Consider the following 25,306-nt stretch of genomic DNA (forward strand, 5'->3'; position numbering starts at 1 on the left):
TAAGATGTCCAAGTTAGAAGTTGGGCATTCAAGGACATAAGAAGGACAGAGATGGAAGAATCGTGTTTCTAGATTACCTCATAATTCACTGAAAATTCACAATACCAAAGCTGACATCAGACGATTTCCAGAGAGAACAAGGTTCCCATTTCTATGTTCTACAAAAAAGCCCCAAGAAGGTAACAAAAACATTGTGATGCATAAAAAGCAATGATGTTAACTACTACTGTGTTGAACTGATTTCACCTCCATCTTTAGTATTTTATAGTATTTTACAGATAGGATAAAGTATATGAGGAGATATAAAAACTGTATTTGAATCAATTTTAGAATTACACCACCAACTTGGGATTTGTTTTGTTGGGGGGGTGTGTGTGTGTTGTTTTTTTTTTTAATTAACTGGCACATTTAGCAGTAGATGGTGGAGCAACTAGTAAGGGAATTCTTCTGAAGGTGAAAGGAGCAGCCATTGTGTCAACTGAACCTTCCTTATTCACCCAGCTTCACTTTTTCATCTCTATGCCATAGAGATCACAACGCTTCTGGCTCAAAATAGGAATTTGTTGACGTATTTCTGCAAGCTTCTTCAGATCTACAGAAGGGGAAGAAAGAGCTATTAGAACAGCAGTCAAAAAGGAACACTCCTGACTTGCTCTGAGGTAAGCCATGGAAGAGAGCAGCTTCCATGGAGAATGGGGCTGCAGCGCACTGCAACTGGGCAGCCAGGGCTGAAGGAAGCCTCGACTTTGCTCTTTGCTAAGGTGGCAGCTTCCCAATAAGTAAGGAAACTGGAAGAGTACAGTCAAGCGCTGCTTGTTCTTGCTTTAATCTAGCAAAGGCGGAGGAGGGATGGGAACACTGCATCATCTGTAATTGCCTGTGCAAGCCCACAGACTTAAAAATCTCTCCTTAGTCTCATGACCTGTACTGAAGAAAAAAAGCAGGGGGACTTTACCCTTACCTATATCTGTGTATATAACTGTTTCCTCAGCCCCAGCTTTGGCTATGACTTCACCCCTGCAAAATTAAGCACATTTGTTCACAGCATTAACAGAGGTCTCAAGGCATCAGTCCAGTTGCTGCTGTATGTACAAAAGGGAGTTCCTACCCTTGATGTCTACAGCTGTAAAGACAGGGCTGTCCTAAAAATAGAGTCATCATTCATAACTCTGGCATGACAGAAATGGCTTCCAAGCTTTATATGAGGCACGCTTTATGTGTGACATACACATACTTAACATAAGGAAGATCAAGAATCACGGTAAGAGCAACTATGAGAACCAATGCATGTGAGCATGCAGTATACCTTGGGGGGACGAAACAACTTCAGGGACAGCCATATAGGGCAAAAACTAACACCTTCACCTTTCAGATCCTACTGGCTTTTAATAGGAGTATACTTTTACGCTGTATGAGCTACCTAACATTATTTATCATGTCTCCCACTAGGTGTTCTGTCACCACTTTCATCGTATGAAGTTAAAAGCTCAAGACATGGATAAAGCTTTTCTTACTTTGCAATCATCTGGAAGAGAACTATCAGTAGATTTATTTGAAAGAAAAAATCACTGCCTGAAGGTTTGGTCACTCTTACCTCCTGTGCACCTGCCTGACTTCTGCTTAAGTCAGAACATGTCTCTTATCTAGCTGAAGACATTCTTGTTCCTTCTTATTCAAAGCAGTGTTGTTCTTTGAGGAAAGGAAATAGTTTTGTGTAAGCTGTTTAAGATGGTTCAGCTTGGCACAGAGTCCATAATGCATAGTATGTAATGGACTGAACTCCAGGGACAAGTTGAAAACATCAGAAGCTTAACTAATGCTAAATATTAGGACTAAGTAGCTTCTTCACTACCAAAAAGAAAACATACTGTTAAACTAGCTATAGTTTCTTTCTTGTTTTTCAGTCAGACAGTTTTAAGGGATGATTTTGAGAATGTAGGCTTAAGTCTCAGGTGCTTTTTACCAAGAACTTATGACATTTTTAAGAGTAGATGGAAATGTGGGACTGAAATGTGACTGTCAAGTAAAACATATTTTTTAACCAAGAAAAGGTGGGGTTTGTGGGTTGTTTTTTTTTTTTTAATGAACTCACCATGGATTTACCACAGTGCTGTGTCCCCAGGCAACATAGGATGCTTTCTCATCTCTAGCAGGAGATACAGTAGCTACGTAGACTTGATTATCAACAGCTCTGTGTTCAAAGAAAGATGAGGGAAGGGGAAAGTTAATAGAATTTTTTTTTATACCAACAATTAACTAAGCAGAAGGGAAAGAATTCACTCTGAAGGGCAAGCTATATATTGTCCCCAGGCCTAGCCAAAATTGTAAATGATATGACGATCAGAGAAAGCAGAGCCTGGAAAGAGAAGTCTCTAGCACCTGCTCCAGAGTTAGTGGGTAGAATGAATTACATGTTCACTCAGTATGCAGCAAGGTTGATTGAAGCTGACCAAATGAATAAATAACACTGCATTCAGGAATCTCAGGGTCTATTTCTATCTGTAATTAGAGCAGTTCTCAAATGGTAATTGGCTCTTCTATCTACAAGTTCGTGTGAAGGGTGCTTACAGGGAAAAGGGTCCTTGAGAGGGCATTACTGCGGAGGGGCTGGCAGGAGTGAAGGATAAGCATTTCCTGCTTTTCTTCTTGACAATAGAATCATTTTGGTGTACCAAGCAAGGCTCCAAGGGCAGAGTGGCCCTGCAGCACCACTTCTGATGCATAGTGTCGTTTGGAACACAACAGCTCAGTTCCACATGCTAAATCTCCCTCTGGAACAGGAGGATAAGCTGTTACTTTGTTCTTACCGTCCCCTTTGCAGCAGCTCCCAATGAGCTGGTCCTGTTGTCATGTTAAAAGCCCCTGGATATATCAGCAGCTGGCAACCTTTGTTAAAAGAAAATTAGAACCCAACCATCATTAAGGGGAAGACTGTTTAACCCTAGAGTGGCCCTTCACATTGAGACTCACGGCGAGTATTCTTTCAGTACTTCCTGACCTCTGCCCAAAATGGAACTAAATGGAGCCTGTCCATGCACGATATGGGTGATTACTTATGTCAGCGAAGCCCTGTGATACATTACCAAGTGCGGGATAAACCCATCACTCCATCAGCAAACGTGTGTAGCAGGAAACAATTGTTACTTTACTCAAGGAGAACAGACACTCATTTGAATCACAGTCTTGGCCACAAGAGGCATGTTGTGTTACTGGGCAAGGGTAAGAGTGCTGGATCACGCAGGTTGCCCAGTATGTACCACCCTGAAACAGCCCCGCATAGTTCAGACCTCAGTGCTAACCATGCTCCATTGGGTGACCCAGCCTCACCTTTCTGCCCGTAGACTTGAGCCATCTCAGCAAATCTGATATCGTAGCAGATGCCCAGGCCCACTTTACAGTATGCTGTTCTCAAAACACAAGAGACAACAGTCAAATTGCTATCACAAGTACAAGAAAGCAATCATAAGACACCCTGCAGCCATCCTGCCAGCTGTTATTTTATGTGTCTCACAGTAACAAGAGGAACGATATTTAAATGTGTATCCTTCTCTGTAACAAGCCTTGGCTATTTGTGGGGGAGAATTCATGCTTCATGATGAGGGGAAGACTGTGAGCAGCAGTCCTATCTACACTTTAAAAAACAGCCATTTACACAAAATCCTGTTACAGCAGTTCTTTGTGTAATGTATTCCTCTCTGATTTAGCTGCGGGTTTTTCAATTATTTTATTTTCAAGAAAAGAATGCACTCACTGCTCTTCATGGACTAAAGAAAATACATGTACTTTTTTCCAGCACGCACACTGCAAGACGGAAAAAGTGACCAGGGGATATGAGATTCTTCAGAAAGCTCAGTAAACAGGAGGTGTTACTTTTTGAACACTGGGGATGGTGAGGGGAGTAGGTGTCTTGCTTTTTTATCTGATGTGTTTGGTTCAAGAACGTTGGAATGGGATTTACAGTTGTTATATCCATTATTATATCATCCTGACATGAAACAATGTGCCAATGTAGCTGTTTGCTACAGACATTCTTTTTCCAAACCATTTCTGTAAGAACCATTTTAAAGATGTAACTGCCATAAAAAATATACAGTAACTTCTCTTTAACAAATCAACAGAACCACTATTTATTAAGGGAAGTGCCATGCTGTATGCTTCAACCCTTTCTACTCCTCTGTCCTTTTGCAATCACATTGTCTTTTAAAAAGTTTCAGAAGTGACCCACGCACTTGGAACAAACTTAAACCTATATGTGCCATGGTTGTCAAATGCCTAATATAAATCTGATAGTCTAAAAATCCATTGAGGGGAGGAGAAGGGGGAAGGGAACTCCAGAATGACTGTAGTGTTATTGTGGTAGAGCTCCTTAAAGGGACACCTTGTCTTATACTCACGAGTATCAAACATGGAGAAGCTATTCCCTGGACTCAATGTTTCAGACTCTTTGAACTGTATCTTCCCAGGAATATTAATGTCAAACAAATGAACCTGTAATTATGGTATGAATAATAACAATTAATAACAATTTATCTGCTTGGTATTTGAGCCTCTTTCTATTAGGCGTGTGATTTCTAGTTATCATTATCTAGACTGCTTTTTTGTCAGGATCACAACTAACCACCATGTAAGATTGTGAGATCTCCTAAAGATAATTTAAAGCGGTTTTCTTCTTTACAGAAATATCCATGTCTAAAAAACAAACCAAAAAGGACTGACCATTTTAAAAACACATACAATCTGTGTGACCCAAGTGATGCACATATCAAATCTTTATATCGCTTACTGAATAGAATGCCCTATCCTCCCATTCAGTAATAGAGAGTAGTTAAAAATAGCTAAAAATATAACAATTACTTTGTAGTATGGCTCTATATCTTCCTCACGGAAAGAATCCCTGCAAAATAGCTAGATATCCTGATCTAACAAGTAAATTTGCAAAACAAAGGATACTTAATATTCTGCCATCTTACCTTCCTATGCTTTGCCAACATTGCACCATCAGGCCCAAAGACAGTACATGTATTATACAGCTTTCCACCATCCTCTTCTGGAATGGATCCTTTGTAAAGGCAAGAACAAAGGTTTCCCCCATTGTGTTACATGGAATTTTGATCCAATGGCACTGATAGACACTGCCCACTTTACCCTCAATGAGATGCTCACTAAAAGTAAACTACCTCCAATGAGATATATGCTGCACTCCCTTGCAACTTCTGAGAGCTTTTGTGTTGATTCCCCAGGGATCTTCTCTGCATACTCCTTAAAGTATTGGGTTCCATATGGAGAATTAAAGCATTCCTAGAATTTGGAAAAGGAAATGTTAAAATCCACCAACACCACTGCAAGGAAATGTACTTGACCTTTCAAACTCGTCTCTATCAAACAATGTTCTCATACAATCTTTAGTTACAGGAGTTTAGTTTACAGGAGCTCAACAAGCAAATCAGAAAACATCAGGAGGCCAGAGAGACCTTAACAATTATAGAAAATGCAGTGTGTGTGTCGGTGTGAACGCACGCCAAACAGAACACAAGCCAGGAGTATCGTGCAAGCTGCAAGTAACAAGGCTAACACATTTATCAGTCTAGACTTAGCAAGATCACAAGGGATGTTCTCATCAGAACAATAAACCAAGTCCTACCTAGCTCATTTGACAAGTTACAAGTCAAACAGATCCTCTCAAAACTGTGAAATGCTTGTGCTTGGCCACAGCCCACGATTTCTTAATTTTCAAAAGAACCTTTGCAAAAGCATGCGTTTCTCAAAATCACTTATTCTTTTGCTAAAACCATCCTTTAAACACCATTTCCTCACAACTGAACAGTGTCTCCTGTCCTAGGCTCCAGTTAAAGATTTGCCATCTCTCAGAATCAGGCATGTAATCTTTAGACAGCAAGATCAACAGAGCAGTTTAGATGCCTAAACTAGGTGGCTAGTGGTATTTGAGATGCCCAAGATACCCAGAACTCTGAGTTACATTTGCCAGCTCTGTGAGGCTGTGAGACATCCTCCCACCGCTTTTTTTGTCCCCTTAAAGGAGTGCAGCTGAAGAGCACAGATAGGCTATCAAACAGTACCAGCACCTACTCTTCAGCAAGTGATTCCAAGATGCCCAAGCATCCGCCTTGATTGTTACCTTTCCTTGCTGGAAGCTGTAACAAGATCCCCCAAAGAAAAAAAAATAATCAAGCTCTGAATAGCACAATAAGCATTTATGCCTTAGCTGCTCAAGCAAACTTCTTAACAACTGTATTAGATTCTACTGAACTGGAATAACTGAATCAAAACTGGATGGATGCTTTTGCTCCATATACAGACACTGGGACAGCAGGTGCCAGCTAACCCACAGCAGAATTTGTAGATGGAAGAGGCAGGGAGAGAAGTCTTTGCAGGCTGTCAAATGACCTTCCCAGGCTTTTGAAAGCTGGACCGAACTTCCAGGAAATGAAAGCAATGCCCCAGCTGCCTCCACCTTCATCTTGCCAATTGCAGTGTCAGTGCGGGTAGTACTGAAACCACGGGCTCAAGAGAAGAGGCAGAGCTCTGCACAAGTTTGTGGTAACAGTGCATGGGGCTGTTCATAAATTGATGCTGGAACAAAACTGCAGCCTGTCTGCACAGATCACCTAGTCCTGCGCTCTTCAAAGTGGTAAGAATACAGCAACAGATCATTGGATTGCTTTCTATCAAGTTCCAGATTCAAATGGATTCTGGTTTTATTTTTTATCGATAAACATTACAAATTGTTTTTCTCTCCCAAATTTTTCCTGGTTCAGAAATGAAAAAAGTTTAACGCATCAAGACAAACATGTCACAAGAAAACTGCCATATGCCTCCTCAGAGGTGCAGATTATATAGTCAGTGCACGTTACTTCTGTTCTTTATGTAGCGTGAGTTTAAAAAAAGAAAAAGTGGAGGGAAGAGAATATTTCATGCCCATGTCCTAATGCCAGTACAAAATTTACCTCCCAAAAGTCTGTGAAAAACCTTGCCTTTGTTTGACAAGTTTTACTCCAAAGGCATAAATTATCATTGGTAAAGTGAGTATCTCAACTAAATATGTCTGGAAAACCCAATGTTTGTACACTTGATGAAACTAGCAAATAATAGATAATCTCAATGTAGGAGGCCCAGACAGAATAATTAAAGGTCACATTTGCAACGCAAGAGCTGTGTTAGCGCAGAGGAGCTGGGAAGGTTGCTTAATACTTTGCCTGTGACAGCAGGAGGGAAAACATTCTGTGTGTAAAACATTCACAACAAAAGTTCACCCAGAGAACTTTGCACTCCTAAGTCAGGAGCTGCATGGCACAGGGGTAACACAAGAAGCCCCAGGAAGAGAGGAAAAAAGCTCAAAGCTGCACTAGGAAGGTCACCTCGCTGCCAGCACACTCATCTGTGTGAAAATTCAGCATGGTAATCACAGCTGAAGACCAAAATCAAACGTAAATCAGAAATGGTCAGTAACTTAAAGTGGCTTTATGTTGCCACACAACGCAGTCACAAGAGAACTGTGTTATAATCATAATTCAGCCACAAATGACCTGCTGGAAATGTCTTAAGTCTATTTTGTTTTTCATCTACTATCTCATCTGGAATGATTATGGCAAAGAGAGTCACGGTATACCTGTTTTCTTTCATCATCATATCAACACTCTTTAGCTGAAAAGCACCTTTTCCTACAATTCTAGTACAGAAGGCTTCTGCAGTGTCACTTTTGTGAATTCAGAACTTAGCAGTGATGGAACTGCCTGGGATTTAAACCAGCAAAAACTTAACCAGGATCTTATACCACAGAAAAGACAATCTGCTTTTTTTTTTTCTTGCTTCTTGTTTTCCCCTTTCTTAAGTGTGCTGCTAGACAGAACCCCTGTTTTTTTTTCCTATTTTGCAGCCTCATACAGCATCTAAGCTATCCAGAGAGAAACAGGAATATATAATGCATTAGTAACACTAGAAAGAGGTTTCCAAGGGTTTGAGGTGTAGGTGCTAAGTAGACCATGATCTTTACTCACAGGTAGAGCCACAACTTTTGCTCCTTTAGCTGATGCTTCTCTCACCAGTCCACAGGCTCGTTGAACGTTATCTGATTTAACAGTAGATACATGAAGCTGAATAAGAGCCAGACGGAAGTCTAACGGTAGAAAAGAAAAAATTAGTCAGCAGAATTCCCCCAGGAAACACGCCTCAAAATTTGAATTCACTAATGAGCATTTAACAAAATAAATTTGCTTACACATTAACACATACACGAACATCTTCCAACTCATTTTGCAGTCTGTCTATGACTCTGGAAACAGTCTCTTAACACAGGGAGAACATTCAAACCTAGGCTTGCTAATGGGAACTGTACATCATCATCATCACTCTGCTCAGGTCAAAGATCACACAGTTCACGTGCTAGTAACACTCAGTCCAGACAGTACCCAGCCCAAGTTCTAACAGAACATACTGTGTGACAGAAAGGGAGACCACTGGTCACCCAGACCTGCTTCTTCCTTCCCAGTTTGCTACACACTTTGTGAGCCTATCTTTTTGTTGCGCCTGTCACCTGATGACAACTGCATGTCCTAAAATGCCACTAGCAAACTAAAGGATTGGATAATACCAAAAGCACCAAATATGGGAATAGTTTCCTTTTATCTCTCAGATCACACCAGGCCTGGGAAATGGCTATAAAAAAAAACCAATAAAGGTAATATCTTTCCTGATCATTTCTTTGCAATATGGTTTCTAGCCAAGAGACAACTGCAAGTGTTATCATCAGTGTCCCTCATACAGTCAAAGACCACTATAGGATAAAGAAAAAGCTGCAGGCAACACAGCCTTAGTGGTCACAGAAACAGGAAGAACTGATTCAAGTGAAGATAAGATCAGATCAGGAACAGTCAGGCAGAACATCTATCTTCCTACTTTAGTTCTTACTTCAGTAGCCAAGCAGCTAGTTTCTAGAGGTTAAGCAAATGATTAATGTTCCCTTCACCACTCTTCATGTGAGATACTCTTAATATTTGCTTTATTGAGTAAACAAAGCTGCACTGAGATTTTGAACTGAAGTAACCATAGTTAGCTTCCAGACCCGCCTAGATAACCATACCAGGAATGTGTCTAAAACTTTACCACGTTTGTGGAATGTGTTTCAGCTCAGAGAAATTGGACACTTAGAGATTTGCATTTCAGCATAAATTCACTTTTGCAATAAAACCAAAAAAGTATCTACTAGGGGAAAATTTAACTAACTTTCTTCCCATAATGTTTAAAACACGAAGACACCATTAATCTTATTTTCCATATGCCACAGGTTTGGAGTTCGTTAAAAATCAAAACAAAAGCTCAGTCACAACAGAGTACACATACCCACAATTTTGTTTAAAAACACTGAGATGTAGAAGTAACAGAAATACAGAGAAATGTGGAACAGTGCTGTAGAGGCCCGAGATCTCTTCTTCCAGCCTTGCTAATCTGCCTCAAAAACTTCTTCAGAAGCAATTCTTAGGATAAGCCTCTAACGATGCAAACCACACCAAGATAAAAGTGTATCGGAGTCAAACAATGGTTTGTGTTCATACCACTGCAAAACTTGGTGGTTTTTTTTTTTTTTTTTTGGAAAACATCAGGAACTAAGCACATCTGGTTTGTTCAGCTCAAATTTCTTGACAAGCCGACCACTGCAGCAGTACCCAGAGATGCATAGCAAGCGGCTTCTACCAGCCTGTGGCAAAGCGGGAGTGCCCACGGCAGCTCCCTCTAGCAGCTCCATTATTTCACACCCCTTCGAAGGCTCGGAGACAGCACCCAGGAATGAGGCCTTGCCGGTCCCGAACAGGACTGCCCACGGCCCGTCCCCACGGTCAGACAAGAGTGTAAGGCCCCCACTGGGGACAGCGAGGGGCCGGCAGCGGCTGAGGGGGGGCCGGTGACTCCGCGGAATGGCCCGGGACGAGCGGGGAAGCTTCTCCTGAGGGCCCGGGGCGGAAGTCCGGAGCTCCGCTGGAGGGGCAGGTTCTACCCCATGTCTGCCCTTTTCCCCGCGTCCCCGAAGAAGGAAGGGAGGGAGGGAGGGAGGGAGGGAGGGAGCGAGAGGAGGATGATGATGAGGAGGGGTACGAGAGGAAGCGACCGTTCGAAGTAACCGTTGCTCCGCCCGCGCCGCCACTCACTGGCCATGGCTCCGCGCGCCGCCTGCATCCCCGCGCGACCCCGGCTCCGCCCTTATAGGGCCAGGCGGCGCGCCCGAGCGCATGCGTGCGGGGCCTGCCGCGGGGGCTGCTGGGAAATGTAGTCGCCCCCGTGTCCGCCCCCACTCTCCCCGCCCCCCGCCAGGCGGGCGGCGCCCCGGGTCCAAGGGGTGGTTTAAAAGCGACTCATATACTGCTCTTAACAAAGCCTGGCTGGGTCCTCGATCCCATGTCGCAGCACTTCCCCGCACAGTTTGGCGCAGCCGTAAAAACCCTGCTGTTTTCATTACTAGCTTTAAACACCGCGTGCTGCCCTTGACTCAACACAGAACACCGCTGCCTCAAGTGTATATTTGAACAATCTTAGGCCTTTTAAAAGCGTGTTTGTAGAATTGTAGATTCATGTCCGGAGGAGGGCCACGAAGATGAGAGGGCTGGAGCACCTCTCCTCTGAGGACAGGCTGAGAGAGCTGGGGGTGTTCAGCCTGGAGAAGAGAAGGCTCCGGGGAGACCTTATAGTGGCCTTCCACTACCTGAAGGGGGCCTACAGGAAGGATGGGGAGGGACTTTTTACAAGGGTATGCAGTGATAGGATGAGGGGTAATGGCTTTAAACTAAAAGAGGGTAGATTTAAACTAGATATAGGAGGAAATTCTTTACTGTGAGGGTGATGAGACACTGGCACAGGTTGCCCAGAGAGGTGGTAGATGCCCCATCCCTGGAAACATTCATGGTCAGGTTGGAGGGGGCTCTGAACAACCTGATCTAGTTGAAGATGTCCCTGCTCATCCACATGGGCTTGGACTAGATGACCTTTACAGGTCCCTCCCAAGCCAAACTATTCTATGATTCTATGTTGTGTAGAGGCAGTATTTCTCATGCAAGAGTATCTCCACAAGTTGAAAGCACGTGACAGCAGAAAGGGCAAAGATAAAACAAAATGGGTAACCCAGGGTGATTACTCTCTCACATGTGTTCACTTTCAGGAAACACGTGCAGAGAGATAAAGGATGGGAAGTGCATAACCACCATAAAATGCATAACCACCACTACTTGCAGCAGTTACAAACCTCCCTCCAACAGAAAAACTGTTCAATCTGTGCGCTGGAGCAGTAAAGGGAATGCCTCATCCCAAACCGACCAAGCCAAAGCATGGCATAATTACCAACAATGGACAACTGCAGATGAGGGGACGCAGCAGCTCTTTGGCAGGCCTCCCTCCCTTTTACACCTACCCATGGTAGTAGAAACAGCATATATGAACTTTTTTTTTTTTTTTTTAACAGCACACCTTGCAGGGGTCCAGGTGCAAAGAACAGCTGTCGCCTGAGTTCACACTCTTACAAAGAATAAGAAAGTGAAAAAGCAGTAAAGCAGTACCACCCCTTCAAGGCAAAAAGCTCAAGCTAAAAAGCCACCGTTTCCCAGGGTTCAGAGTGATACAGTGTATTTCTCAAGTTTCAAAACAGAAACATCTGAAAGCACTAGATACACCCAAAAGAACAAGTTACATACTATCACCCCCATTCCTTGCCAAAAAGGCGAAACTTTTCAGCCATGCAGCAGACTATGCCTATGTTAAAAAAGGTTATTTGACAGTATCAAAAGTTTTGAATCTTCAGCCAAAATGTAGGTGCAAGGAAAAGCTACAAACACTGCTGAGACCCAGGGGTAAGGCCTAACGGGAACTAAAGTGGAAGAACAGCAAGTAATCTTTACTTACACCTGATGAAGGCCATGTAAGTAAAAACACATCTCCACAGTCAGAGTATTTTTGGAGGTAATACATGGAAAGTTCTGTACAAATTCTCATACAGATCAGAATCTAAAAGAATTTGTGAGACAACTGAAGAGACGCCAGTGAGCACGGGAGCACTGACCCTGGCTACGAAACACATAGGTAAGAGCTTCCATTTGGCAGGAAAGCTTACTCTGAGAAGAGCATTTCTTTCCTGCTACAGACCTCATTTCTGTCCCCAAAATAAATAAAAATAAAACCCTAGCAACACAGCACCTGTCATCTTATATTCAACAATACAGACAGCAGTGCATGCAAAAGAAAACAAGAGCCTGCAAACTTCTGACAAATAATTTTAAAAAAATTCCTTGAAGATGAAAGGGACACGAAGTAGCATACTGACTATTTTGAATTTTCTTTTCAAAAACTGTCACTCCAGTACTATAATTGGAATTCCTGCTTAGCAATACAAGTTTTGTAACCAACATGCTAACAACAGATCCATACACTATGAGGAAAAAGCAGCCTCTGAACTGTGGGTAGAGATGTATAAACCACTACTGAATTTATTCATGGTTTGTACTGAGCTTTGTAATATAAGGAGCCTGATAATAACTTATACATTGCCTTACAAATTGCAAATAATTAGCCTCTTAATGGCTTGGATTATACATTTCTACACAGAAGAAACTTAAGAACTGACTTACTGCAGCTTTACCTACTGTAGATCTAAAAGCTATTTGTTGTCCTCATAGAGAAGCATACACATTACCCACTTTCCGCATTTAACACCCAAATACACCTATGTAACAAATGAGTGTACTTTTTACAATTTCACCTGCCCCAAGAACTAGGAGAAATGAGAGGTATCATTTTATCAACATTTTCATAATATAAAAAAAATGATGCTGAGAAGTCTGGTATTTATGCAGAGACCCTTTCTATAATTTGACCATGCGATAACTCATTTTTACCTTTCTAGGAATGCTTACTATGGCTCACTCAAAAGTATTTAATTAAATTAGTCTAAGTCTAAATTCCAGAATACTTACATTAAGATGTCACTGACGGTAGCTCCCTATGATCCATGATCAGCTTCTTCCATTCCAATGATCAAATTCACTTCCATTTACAAAATACCTTTAGGAAAAACTGTTAATTGATTCAGACGATTCACACAGTATGCAATTAAATGCTTTCTGACAGAACAAGTTATGTTCAAATTGTACTGGTTTATTTACAACTGTAGTTTATAAACAGTAACACAAACATCTTTACATGAAAAAAATCTCATTGCTGAAGTAGGCACAGAGTCAGAGACTCTTTAGGATATTTTCAGAAGGGAGCAGGAAGAGGAAAATGTAATACAACAGCTGCTGGGCAAAACTAAATACATGAGTGTTGGCCCAGGTGCAATTTCATGCAAATATCTCCAACAGTTCAAGTTCTATTGGTGTTTACTCAGTTACTAAGAAGAAAAAAAAAAAAAAAAGGAATTAGTTCCAGAAGTAAGGTGCCCTAGCTTGATTCCTAGTAAAATAACTTAGAATAACTGTTTTTTATAAAGGTCAGTTTAATTTATTTTACCTCCTGATGATCTACCAATTCACAGGTTTTGATTTAAATACTCAGAAGACTTCACGCAGCAAAGCTGATCCCTATTATCTTTACTTCACAGTTTTTGGTAATTTCCACATCGGTCTATAAAGGTGTGATGCCTCGGCCATAAGGACATCCCTGTACTGAGCTTTTTAACAGGAGAACCATTCTTGGAACAAGCGGAAATCTGCTGATAAACAATCACATAGCTGCCATCTCTCAAACATTAACTAATTTAGAAGATGTTAGTTAAAAGAATATAAGCAAATCCTCAAATCAATGAAGGCAACAGGTAATGAATACATCTATCACAGGTATATAGCACTTGAATCTCTTCGCTTTATTCGTGCGCGCTAATTTTCTTGCTGAACACACCTTCAATCAGCACATACACAATTCTGTGCTGAACTAAAGGTTTCTAAATGTCTAATTACTATCTTAAGACATCTTGTTTCTGAGGAGCAAGGTACCTTGTTTTAGACTGTCATATTCTGTCATTAAGCATTAGGTTCAATTTCAATGCACACACTGGTCTTTACAAGAGAAACGGCTTCAACCTATGAAATGTAAAATTTTGCATAATTAAAAAATCACAACCCTGTAGTAAAAGCTTATTGTGCACAGTTCGTTTTGATATTTAAAAATACCCTTACAACCAGTTCGAATTATTTAACCTAGTACTAGATAAGACTTTTTAAAAAGTTAATTTTACAAATTGCTTGCATTTTTCCCATTTATCTGTAGCCCAACCTGGACTTAACCATTTTTAATGAGAAGGAACCAGTATTTTTAATATTTTTATCTGCTCTGCACATAAACCCAAGTTTTTAATCGATCCTTGATATTACCCAGTAAGCAAAATCAAATTTATAGACTGTAGGCAGTGGAGACATTTTACTTTCAAGGGACAGTAATTAAAAAACCCATTCTGTTTTCAACTGCTTCTCCATATCTGGCAGTGCTTCATTCTTTTAACACACTTAATGTGAACACAGACCACTCACATTAAGGCTGCATTAAAAATGAAACAAACTGACCTTTATAATAAACATTTCAAAACAAAAAACCAGAACAATACAAAAATTAAAAATCCTGTTCAGAAATTGATAATAATTTACCCTATCTTAAGCCTGCTACTCAGGCACTCCCATCAGCAAACAGAAAAATTCTCTTAAGTTAGTATTCAAGTTGGGAAACAGTCAGCTTGTGTCCACATACAGTATCTTGGTTGCTTCTTCTTTATAAACTGTTCTCTACAAAGTCTTTAGTTATTAACTCTCCAAGGCATCCAATACTTTCATGATCTGTTGTTTTATGGCTTTGGTAGCATCACCTGCATTAGGAATCAAATACCTTAAAAAAAAAAAGATTAGAAAAAGCCATCATTAATTCACTATAAAATTTTTGAGTATCAATTCCATAATTCTTGTTTTGATTTTTCCTCTGGCACTAACTAGAAGGAAGGAGGAGGGGAATATATTAAAAATGAAAAACTACTGAGAAAATATTATTTATTTCCTGTTTATACTATGAAACACTTTCCATTTGTGAACTTAGAACTGCTTAGGAGTGCTTCACAGGCCATCCTGGAAAGGAAAAGTTCTTTATTAATTGACAACAGTATAGATCTGGCAGTTCCAAGATCTCTAGAGACAGCACTGTCCAACTGAAGCATGTCAGTTCTTGTTTGTTTGGGCTTTTTTAATTCTTACAGATAGCTCTAGATCATTTGTTTATGATCCTTTCCCTTCTAGATTTGCTCCAGTCAACAAGGTGGCGATGAAGTAATTCAACAAGCAGCAAAGTTCTCTGCAACATTTTAAATTATCATTGTCTGACCTACTAGCAAACTAATTTCACTGTAAGTAGCCAACAGGCAGAGAACAACTTCCCTAGTTAGCTGGGAAACTCATCTCCCACCTTTTATGGAAACAGAGCACCCACTGCACACAGTTCTCCCCAAGGAAGAGGATGAGTAAATGTCCAACTGATGTCAGCAACTTTGTTAAAACAGTGCCAAGAAACAACAGGCTACGCCAGTGGAAAAAAGCCCAATACACCCATCCCCTGGACTTCCCCCCAGCCTTAAGCAAGCAAATGTTGAGCATGGCAATATCTAACTTTCAGGAACCATGTTTCAGGGGTTCAGAGTTTTGAGGTCAGGCTTTTAGACTCCTTGTATAATGCATAGGAAGAGTTAGAAGTCTCAAAAAAGATACCACAGAAGAAAGATTACTCTCTTAAATCACTCTCTTCACAAATCCATACTTCAGGCTGCAGATAGCTGTCCACTTCATTTTCATTTAAGACACCTTACAGAAAGAAAACACTTCCACACATCCCATCCCCAACAACTGTCATTGCAGACCACGGAGTTCCCTTCTGCTGTGTCTTGTAAACTCTCCTCATTCCACTGGCAGATCTTTTTTCTAGTTCACATCTGAATTATCTATACCTAAATAAAAAAATACTACTTTTGAACTCAATTATGGGAACTACAGCATGCCCCTGATTTCCAGCTGACAGCATTCTGTAGATCATTACTACTTAGATCTTTGCTACTGAGATGGCTTACCTTTCAACCGCCAAAATTTCTATGCCTGAAGTATTGCTATTTCCATATTTAAAGGTGATCAGTTCCGGGTGTTTCTTCTTGGATGTGATTTTGACTACAGAGTTGAGTGCCTGTCGAGACTGTATGTAAGCCAGTCCCTTTCGTGATGGAATCTCTCTCAAACAATACATATGAGTTGCTGTCACTAGGAGATGACTTGAAGAAAAAGAAAAATACAAATTAAATTTGCTAATGAACTACATACCAGCTATTTAGAAAGCTAAATTCTACAAATAAGCTACAGGGAGAGAGCTACATAAAACAGTTCCCAAATCTAATTTGGAAAGGTCTACAAAATACTTCAGATTTTCCTTCACAGTACTGTATCATAGCTATTTTTGAAAACAAACATAGCATCCTCAACAGCATACAAAACCAGAGTGAGCAGTTAACATCACCACCTCAACACAACAGCCACGAATGCTATGAAAAATGATCCCAACGACCAGTAATGTGTCAGGAAATGCACAGAGTAGGGAAAACGCCTCCAGCCTCTCTTCCGTCCTTCAATCATACCCTAACCCCATCCCTCCACCTACTGAGCAGCAACTCTACATATGGAGTATCAGACCTAAGTTGAAAGGATGTGCTGGCACTCCATCATTGTCAATGAATGTACAAGCACTAACGTGCAGATGCTGACCTGCCATCTTAGCTCAATACCCACTTTTGCTTTCTTCACGGAAGGCATGCATGTTCAACTAGTGGTGGGAACACACTAGTTAAGTTCCAACTCTGCTTGAGAAGTCATACTATGACAGCTTACTAACCATACACCAAATAAAAATAAATCTAATGGGAAAATAAAATTAATAATAAAAGACAAGAACAGATCATGATGCAAGAGAACGCCCATCAAAATTTTCTGTAATCCAGATTCAACAGGATTTGTACTTTTTGTGGAAGATAAAATACAGCAAGCATCATGTTCTGCCCTTGGAGGATTAACAACGTCACTGAATATTAGGGGCAAGATGGGTGCGTAGTACAAGGCACAGAGACAAACAGACAAGAAAAAAGGAGGCACACGTACTTGGATCTACCTGGTCTTGAAAAATAAGGCTATGTATATTGAGAATATTTTTCTTTCTATCTTGTTTTGCAAAGCAAAACTTCATACAAGGACTTGTACATAATTACCATTCTATAAGACTGCAAATATAAGAATGCAAATATAGTGGTAATATTTTGTTCTAGGTTGTTCCGCACCTTCATTTCCTAGTTTAATATCAAGAATAACTTAAAAGCCCAATATTTTTTTTTAAATGTGTATCAAGACAGACATTTTCATTAAGCTTAGGACTAATTCCAGTACCTGGGAAACATATGTCCATTTTCTTTTACTTCATTACAGGGGAAGTTATACTTCACATCAGGTTTATTTATCCATGTTTGGATGTTGACAACCTCTTTTCGATCATCATCTGACATTGAGGAGCTATCAATTTCATCTATTTTGAAGGGAGGGGGTAAAAAGAAAAAAAAGAAAAGAAAAGAAAAAATTTTCACACATCAGACAACTTTTCAATTCACTTAAACCCAGAGTAGCTATACGGGTTCAAATCAAGGTCTACCTAGACATAAACAACTGTTCAGAGGGAAGAAAGAAAAAAGCACGAGTATCTGATATTCCTCTTTAATTCTCTCTCAGCAGACAACTATTTTCAGCTCAGGGGATTTATTAGGCTGTTCTGATTTATCCATTCAGTATAGTTTAATAGATCTCTTTTACATGGACTTGTCCAGACTATCCTTGAAGCCCTGTAAACTTTTTGTATCTACAACACCAATATCTTTCAGCATGAAGTACCAAAACCACTTTAACTACATTCCAGGAAAACCTCCTCTTGTGGCTTCTAGTTTTTTGTACAAGAAGAAACAAACATCTGTTGATGCCTTTCCATGCCAGGCATTATTTTTGCAGGCTGCTTTTCTTCCCTTAAATTGTCTATTTCACCTGACAGAAGTTCTAATATTCAGTTATGGCTGTTGTGAAAGCTATTTCACATCTTTCCTCACCCTTCTTATCCCTCTCTGAACCTCTCCTGTTCAAACATGCTGTTTCTGAGATAGAGGATCAAGATGCACAATATTCAATGTGTGGGTGAACCATAGGTTTATACAGTGACATAATGACCTCTGTTTTACTCTCTGTTCCTTTCCTTGTAATTCCTAGCATTTGATTTGCTTTTCTGACTGCTAATGAGCACTTACTTATTATAAACTTACTGCTCCTGGACACAGCCAAACCAGTCTACCATTTTGTATCTGAAGCTAGAACTGTTTTTGTTTCATGTCTGTCTTGTCTCACATTAATTCATACTGAATTTTATTGTCCCATCACTCAGACTAGCAAGACTCCTTCAATTCTTCAGTCTGCCCTTACTACCTCGAATAAACTTGTGTCATTAGCAAAAAATGGTTGTCTTCACAGTTAAAAAGATGTCACATTGTAAGACAAAGATGTAAAATACACTCATGATTTAGCGAAACTTAATAATTTTGTTTAAATAAGCTAATGTAAGTAAAGAGGAAAATCTTCTACTTACCAGTATCATATTCTTCTTCATCTCCGATGCTGAATACTGGTTTCACACCACGGTAGGGTTTTCCTACTCTGTCACTGCTGCTGATATGTCTGTTGGCAATGAAAAGGGCAGGAGAGGACATGGGATAGGAGAAGAAATGTAACTGTCAAGCTGATAGTATGACTCCTACAATAACACATCAGCAAAATGTAAACACAACTGTGCAACTGAGGAGGACAAGAGAGTTTCATGAAGCTGCTTGCAAGGAAGCTGTGACTGGGCCATCAAGCTATTTGGTTAGTGAAAGCACATATTTCAGTTACTTAGCGAGGCTGACTGCTGCAACAAATAAAAAGTGAAAAGAAATACTTCTTTGTTTCAGGAAGAACTTCTGGTCACTTTCTCAAATGGCAAAATACATTAGAGACCTGAAAACTGACAAAATGCTATGAAATTTCTAGCATGAAATTGAAATACTTCTGGACAGTCAGGACAGCTTTACAAGGATGCCAAATTGGGATGAAGGAAAAAAAATAAATTAAGACTATTAACGAACATGTCTGGAAGCTCATTTTTCTGGTTAATTCCTCAAAAGATAACAAAATACCTTAAGCACTTCAAAGTGGGCTTATAAACCACCCACTGTAGCGTGAACTCTGACTTCCTGTCCATTACTTTTTCCATCATGAACCAAATCCTGAAATCTTTTGTGAAGCAATCCCTACTGCTAAAATCCCAGCATCACTAGGATTTCTGCGAAGCTATTGACCTCAAAAATAACATTTAAATCTATTTCTACGGATTATATCAAATGACACAAACACACACAGTTGCATCTTAATGTTTTGACAGTAACAGTTACAAATCCTGAGATATTTTAACGGTCCAGCTCAGAGTACTGTGATTACATGGTCACAGCTGTCATGTTAAAAAGTTCTGGCCCTCAACTGCTGAAAATATCTCAAAAATATGAGAAAACCTAAAGGTTCAAAGCCACAAAATACATAATTCCTGAAAAAATAAACACTTCCTGATCTTAGCCTTTAGAATTGGCAACATGTAGTAGTCTAAAGAAACAAAACCAAACCAAACCCCACCTGTTCCTTTCCCCCATTTCAATTTCTATAACCTCCCTCCCCGCAATGTGTATTCATATTTCCTATGAACTACAAGCCCTGGTTCTTGTTCTAAGTGTATTCACAAACTCCAGTTTACATGCTACTGTAGAACCAAGTTGGAGAGGCAACCTCTTTAGTAATACATAAAGGAATGCCAGTACTTATGTATACCTGAAAGCATATTTGAAATTTTAAAAAAAGAAACCTGAATTTTCTACAGCTAATGTAGACAAAACAAGGAAATGTTTAATAGGAAAAAGAACCCCAACAAACAGAAATGCATTCTACAATGAAACAAAAAATAAACATACAAAAACATGCTCATTAGTGTTGAAGACAATAAGCATCAATGACACTGACAATTCAAGAAGGCAGTGCTTCCATATGGAGGATTTGTAAATATGCTTTAGTAATACATAACCAATTGAGTAAGAAGCAGCACATTTAAATAGTGTCAAATTGGATTACACAGAGAGGATTTAAGAGAAGATCTTCTGGGTGTTTATAGACCAAAGTTAGTCAAGACAAGAGAAAGTAAAAAGCTACTTTATAAAAACTGGGAACATCTTAAACTAGAAATGGATTTCCTTTAACCTGTTTGCATGGAAGGCTACCATTACATTGTTACAAATGGAATGTGTAATTCCATTTAGCGGCAAACCTGCAAAATTAAATATATCGGTGATAAACACAAAATGGATCTAATTGAATGGATGGGAAAAGAATGCCATTGCAGGTTTTTAAGAAGCGCAAATTTGAGAATAGTCTAGTGATCCACAGTGTGAGCAAATTTATTACTGCATCTTCCCAATGAAAGAAGATGAGCAATGTCAGTGAAAGGAGCAAGTAAATAACTGAACTATAATCTCAATATATCAAAACTTCTTGGTTACAAATACAGATTCAAGTGTCTTTCAGTTATCAAACAGAGCCATCAAGTGTTTTAAGTTGGAATTTTAAGACTTTCTTACCGTATTCTAAAAACTGATAAACAAAACGTGGGGAGAAATCCCCATGATTTCTAGGATTTGTAAATTAACAAAAATATATTATATGCTATTGGGATATTCCCCTTTTTTTTTTTTAAAAATACCGGTTAACATTACTGTTGGTTTTGCTCACACACCACCATTCTGTAATGCTTATGGATAAATCCTATCTCAAACTATTTGCAAACTACTTGAAAGAAGAATTGGTCCAAAATCCTTGAAAACCCAATCAGCATTTTAGATCTTCCTTAATTCTTCCAGCACCAATCTTCATGCTTTTCAGCCTATGAGGGTCAAGAGCTATAACAGAGTTCCTAAAGGATAACCAAAGTTCCAAGGTGATTACACATGAGCTGTCCTTCATTTATCATGAGTAATTTTATTTAACCTCAATTCACAATTTTTATTTCTGAAATAATAAGGCAATAAATCCGAGTCAAATGTGGGACTCCACGTTTGTGTGAAACACAGTAGTTACATGAAAAAGATGAGGGAGAGATGCAAGGCATGTTTACCTATAACTCAGCATTTTTCTTTCCCCAGTAATGAGCACCTCTGCTCTACCAATATGTTCTAACACCATGTGATGAGAACCATAAAAGTTCCAGATTTCCAGGCAGAATTTCTGTATGGATTCCCTGTCACGTCTAAGCTCTGATGATGCTTTATGAACAGTTTATAACAAGTCCCTTTCATAGTTTAGTCTCTCCTGTTAAAACCTTAAGGCATAATCTGTTCAGTAATTGCTCCTGGTGTCTTTCACTAGTACAAGTCACTAATAAAATGTATATAGGAAATGACAAGTAAAAAAAAAATCCATAAAAAGCAATAGTAAGGAAGAGAACAGAAATAACAAAGCAGAAACTAAGAAGAAAGCACTGCCAATACATTCTTTTCCTTCCTCTAGTCCCCTGACCAGTACTTGTAAAAACCAATAGCTTTAATATATTCAAAACCCCTAAATTAATATAAAAATATGTGAGCAATTTTGTCAGTGTAACCAATGCTTACAAATATTGCAATGCCATGCTAAATACAACAAAGGTGGTTTTAGTCAGACTGCTTAATTATCAAGCTTACCGCTCCAGGCTTGCTCTGTCTGGCCAGGAAATATTGAAAGGTATTCTACAGTACATTGGGGCAGAGGACAGAACAAAAGAATTAAAAAAAAAGTTTAAAGGAAAAATCTAGATAAATAATTGAAATGTTCTATATTGGCAATGTATCTTCTTCAAGGAGGATGCTTATAAAAGTGATGCTTCATGACAGCTAACCACGAGGTAGAGAAATATTTGTAAAAATTCTATTAAAAGATGCATTTTTTTCATGGTTTGTATGGCTTACATATAAGCCTTGCTTGAATTCGTCACACAATAGAAGCTACTACCAAGTTTTATTTAAGAAATTTTTGCCCCTCATTGTGAAATAATAATTAAAAAAAATAATTTTCCAACACCAAAAGAAGCAACAATCTGTACCTTCTGATTAGGTACAAGACTACTAAAAACTGCTGTTTGTTTGGCACGTGTTTAAAATCCTGCTATCAAACATACGCTAGCTCTGTAAGATTCTTGAATATCAATGTCTTAGCAACACAGAACTCCAAAGATTGCATTTTAACGAACTCTAAAACAGGCTATTCAATTAAAGCTTTGACAGATGAAAGCTGTTATTCTTTCACCTAGTTAAGGTAAGCGTTTGGAATGATTACTTCCAACTTTGAAAGTATCTTAACATTTTTGCACATTCTTGTTCCCAGCTCTACTTGAAAATACATAAAATTAAAAAGAGTGGATTCTGGGTTTGAAAAGCAGCTTTACATCAGGGCTTGAAAAATCAAGATCTTAAAAAAAAAATAAATTAACCTCAACTTGACAAAATGGGGCAATAAAAAAGAAAACCAAAACAGAACAAAACCAACAAAACAAAAAAACCTGTCCAGAATCTTTCTGTCATTCACCCATTCCATTAAAGTCAAGATGGAGAAATAAATGTGAAACCATTCTTGACTTTTATATTGAATACAGAATTGACATATTCTAAGAAGTCAAACTAACCATGCAGTGACAAATTCTAGACAGACATTCAAGAGAAAAGGCTGCTTACACTGGCCTTGCAATACTAAGGCAGCACAGTAGGCTTACAGTGTTATGATAAAATTGTGAGGAAGGTAGGGATAGGAAATCTAAAAGCTGCACCTGGAAGATAACTTTTTTCCTAATTAGCACAGTCTTCACATTTACAAAATAGCCACCTGAAATGGGAAGCCATTCTTCACTGCTAATTCATAAGTGACGCACCTGTCCACAGGAGTAGATGTATTTTCAATAAAACTAATAACTTTTTCTTTCACATTCACAGATTTAGTCTTCAAAGCAACCGTCATTTTGTTCACCAGGGACTTTACTCCTTTTCCATCACTTGAACCATTGGGAGAATCACCCTGTAAAAGTAACTCTTCTCAGGATTAATCATGTAAAAATACTGTTATTTCATCTCTAGTTTCTTAAGAAAGGCAACAGACTACAAAACAGCAGTCTACTTTTTGGTAGTCAGAAGAACATAAATTCCAGCATTAAGTTCTATTAAATGACAGCAACGATATGTGTCTGAGGTAAAGATGATCTAATAAAGTAAGCTTAACAAACCTTACTACTGAGCCCTCTGCCATGCAAATCTAGAGAGGAAGGAATTCTATTAATGATAAATTGTATCCAAATTAAAAGCCAAATTCCACGTACAACATATCAGCTATAAAACAGAGACAATTTTGAGCTTTCCCATGAAACTATATGGCAGTTTTATAGTAATTTATTCCCAGAGTGAAGAAGCGCCGGGAAAAGAATTGTCCATTACATACATTCTGCTGGAAAATGACTACATCAAGTTCCTCTCTACAAGCTCTTGCTGTCAAGAGGATAAAAATGTTTAGGTTGCCTCCAACTAGACAGCGAATATAGTCTGAAATTAAACACAGAACTGAAAACAATCGTGACTTGCAGCAACGTATTTTACAGAACAGAACGAGGAATATGAAGAAAAAACGCATTACACCTGGGGCTCCCATCCCACTGCCACTTGTGCTTAAAATTCACTTACATCAACAGAAGAGTTTACGCTACTTCTTGAGCCTGAGGTACTAGCAATCCAGTGGCCATATCCATTTTCTGGTCCTTCTACATTGATATCTGCTAAGTGCTGCTGGAGAGCTGTTGAAAGACCATTAAAAAAATATTCAGAACGACACTGGAATTAGTCTGTTGGTGAAAATACTGTGCATCCAAGACTAATCAGTAACAATTTTTGCTCCACATGATTTAATAAAATAGATAAATTCAGATACTTTTGCTAGTACAAAGGCACTAGGATAACCTTTATTTTACTGAAGATTACAGCTAAAATATAGCAGCAATTAAAAATAAATCACTGCTTTGATCCTAAAGATAGCTATTATGACACCACTCATATTGACCAGAGATGCTTCTATACTCTTGTACAAGAGTGCTACCCTTATTGTAGCACAGATCTCTCCGCTGTTGTAGAGCCCGACTGATTTCAGCAACACAAAGCGCTGAATTATGAACTGATGATTTAACAAAACACAGCAACAATTAATAGTAATTATGAAGTAGCATCTTCATATGGATCTGCGGCTAAACATAAAGAATAAGTTAGAATAAAGAGGGAATTCCCCCACTTCTTGTATTAATTTTTCACCATTCAGAAATGGTGGGTAAGCCATAACAGCTAACTACAAATGCGCAAGTGCAGAGTGTTGACTTACAGAAAACAAAAACCTGACAAATGAGACTTATTTGCTATTCATTTTGCTGATTTCTAGCCAAAGCCTTATAAAAATACCAACAGCGTTAAGATATCAAGTTTTGTCAAGTCAAAGCTCACTATTAATAAGCTTACCCATAAATCCTCCTTTGGCAATGCTTACATACTCCTTATTTTTCTGCAACAGAAAAGACATTTTTGGTTGAAGCAAAAATCTGTGGAATGGGTTTTGCAAGCATGGTAATGAAACGTGGGTTAATTTCATAAAAACTGTAAACTTGAGTAATGTAAAAAAACTCTTAAGATTTTAAGGGGAAAACACTTTGCCATTTAGTATCAGTGACATGTGCAGATACACTTTATTTCAGCTAATTAAAATCCACAGCAATTTAGCTGTACCTGTAAGAAGTGTGCTAGCACCATGTTCATATACATATCTTCTTCCTCTCTGCCACTTCCCATGAAGCAGAGATGTTCCCCACCAGCTATGGAGCCAGACTCAATAGACTGTTTTTGTGCTTCTAATAGGGATTTTACAGATTGTGCAAATTCTGATGGGTTTTGAAGCATCTGTGGAACGAACAAACAAGTGCTGTTTGACATCAACATACTGTAATACAACCTGTGAAAAGACAGAAACTTTCAAAACGATTATAATTTGTTGAGCACAAGCAAGGCAACACACACACACAAAAGACCGCCTGACCCAGATCTCATGTTATGTAAAGAACACTGAGAATGGTCCTTTTCTTCCTGACT

At 39.1% G+C, this 25,306-nt stretch overlaps 2 protein-coding genes and 1 long non-coding RNA gene across 8 annotated transcripts in view; 1 reads left to right on the forward strand and 2 right to left on the reverse strand.

Moving 5' to 3' along the window:
* Positions 1-379: 379 nt before the first annotated feature.
* On the reverse strand, positions 380-10,222 carry NIT2 (nitrilase family member 2). The gene is made up of 10 exons (XM_054188375.1): positions 10,161-10,222; positions 8,016-8,134; positions 5,178-5,298; positions 4,971-5,059; positions 4,395-4,488; positions 3,328-3,402; positions 2,808-2,886; positions 2,093-2,191; positions 962-1,017; positions 380-592 (listed from the first exon to the last, which is right to left on the reverse strand). Exons 1-10 carry the CDS (start codon positions 10,186-10,188, stop codon positions 504-506), a joined length of 849 nt encoding a protein of 282 aa, XP_054044350.1. The 5' UTR covers positions 10,189-10,222; the 3' UTR covers positions 380-503.
* LOC128904275 (uncharacterized) lies at positions 529-4,090 on the forward strand. Its single transcript, XR_008464459.1, has 3 exons — positions 529-659; positions 1,450-1,578; positions 3,794-4,090. It is a non-coding gene; the product is annotated as an uncharacterized LOC128904275 (long non-coding RNA).
* Positions 10,223-13,128: 2,906 nt separating the features above from the next.
* Positions 13,129-25,306, reverse strand: part of TBC1D23 (TBC1 domain family member 23) — a 35,925-nt gene continuing 23,747 nt past the window's right edge. For 4 of the 6 annotated variants that reach the window (XM_054188370.1, XM_054188368.1, XM_054188369.1 and 1 more), the window contains 9 exons: positions 24,947-25,117; positions 24,683-24,725; positions 23,864-23,973; positions 23,065-23,207; positions 21,845-21,889; positions 18,679-18,767; positions 17,445-17,580; positions 16,091-16,285; positions 13,129-14,868 (listed from right to left, as the gene is read on the reverse strand). In XM_054188370.1, the coding sequence (XP_054044345.1) occupies positions 14,787-14,868; positions 16,091-16,285; positions 17,445-17,580; positions 18,679-18,767; positions 21,845-21,889; positions 23,065-23,207; positions 23,864-23,973; positions 24,683-24,725; positions 24,947-25,117 (1,014 nt within the window). In that variant the 3' untranslated portion in view covers positions 13,129-14,786. The remainder of the gene's footprint in view (positions 14,869-16,090; positions 16,286-17,444; positions 17,581-18,678; positions 18,768-21,844; positions 21,890-23,064; positions 23,208-23,863; positions 23,974-24,682; positions 24,726-24,946; positions 25,118-25,306) is intronic. The other 2 variants (XM_054188373.1, XM_054188371.1) reach the window with 1 other exon arrangement.

Source organism: Rissa tridactyla, chromosome 1 (genome assembly GCF_028500815.1).
Source record: "Rissa tridactyla isolate bRisTri1 chromosome 1, bRisTri1.patW.cur.20221130, whole genome shotgun sequence".
Classification (NCBI taxonomy): domain Eukaryota; kingdom Metazoa; phylum Chordata; class Aves; order Charadriiformes; family Laridae; genus Rissa; species Rissa tridactyla.

Bases quoted from the DNA above. Each gene is read 5' to 3' on its own strand.
- NIT2 (XM_054188375.1), bottom strand. From the start codon at position 10,188: ATGCAGGCGGCGCGCGGAGCCATGGCCA. The intron at 8,135-10,160 runs GTGAGTGGCGGC...TTCTACCGTTAG, and splicing joins GGCGCGCGGAGCCATGGCCA to ACTTCCGTCTGGCTCTTATT. The intron at 5,060-5,177 runs GTAGTTTACTTT...GCCTTTACAAAG, and splicing joins CAGCATATATCTCATTGGAG to GATCCATTCCAGAAGAGGAT.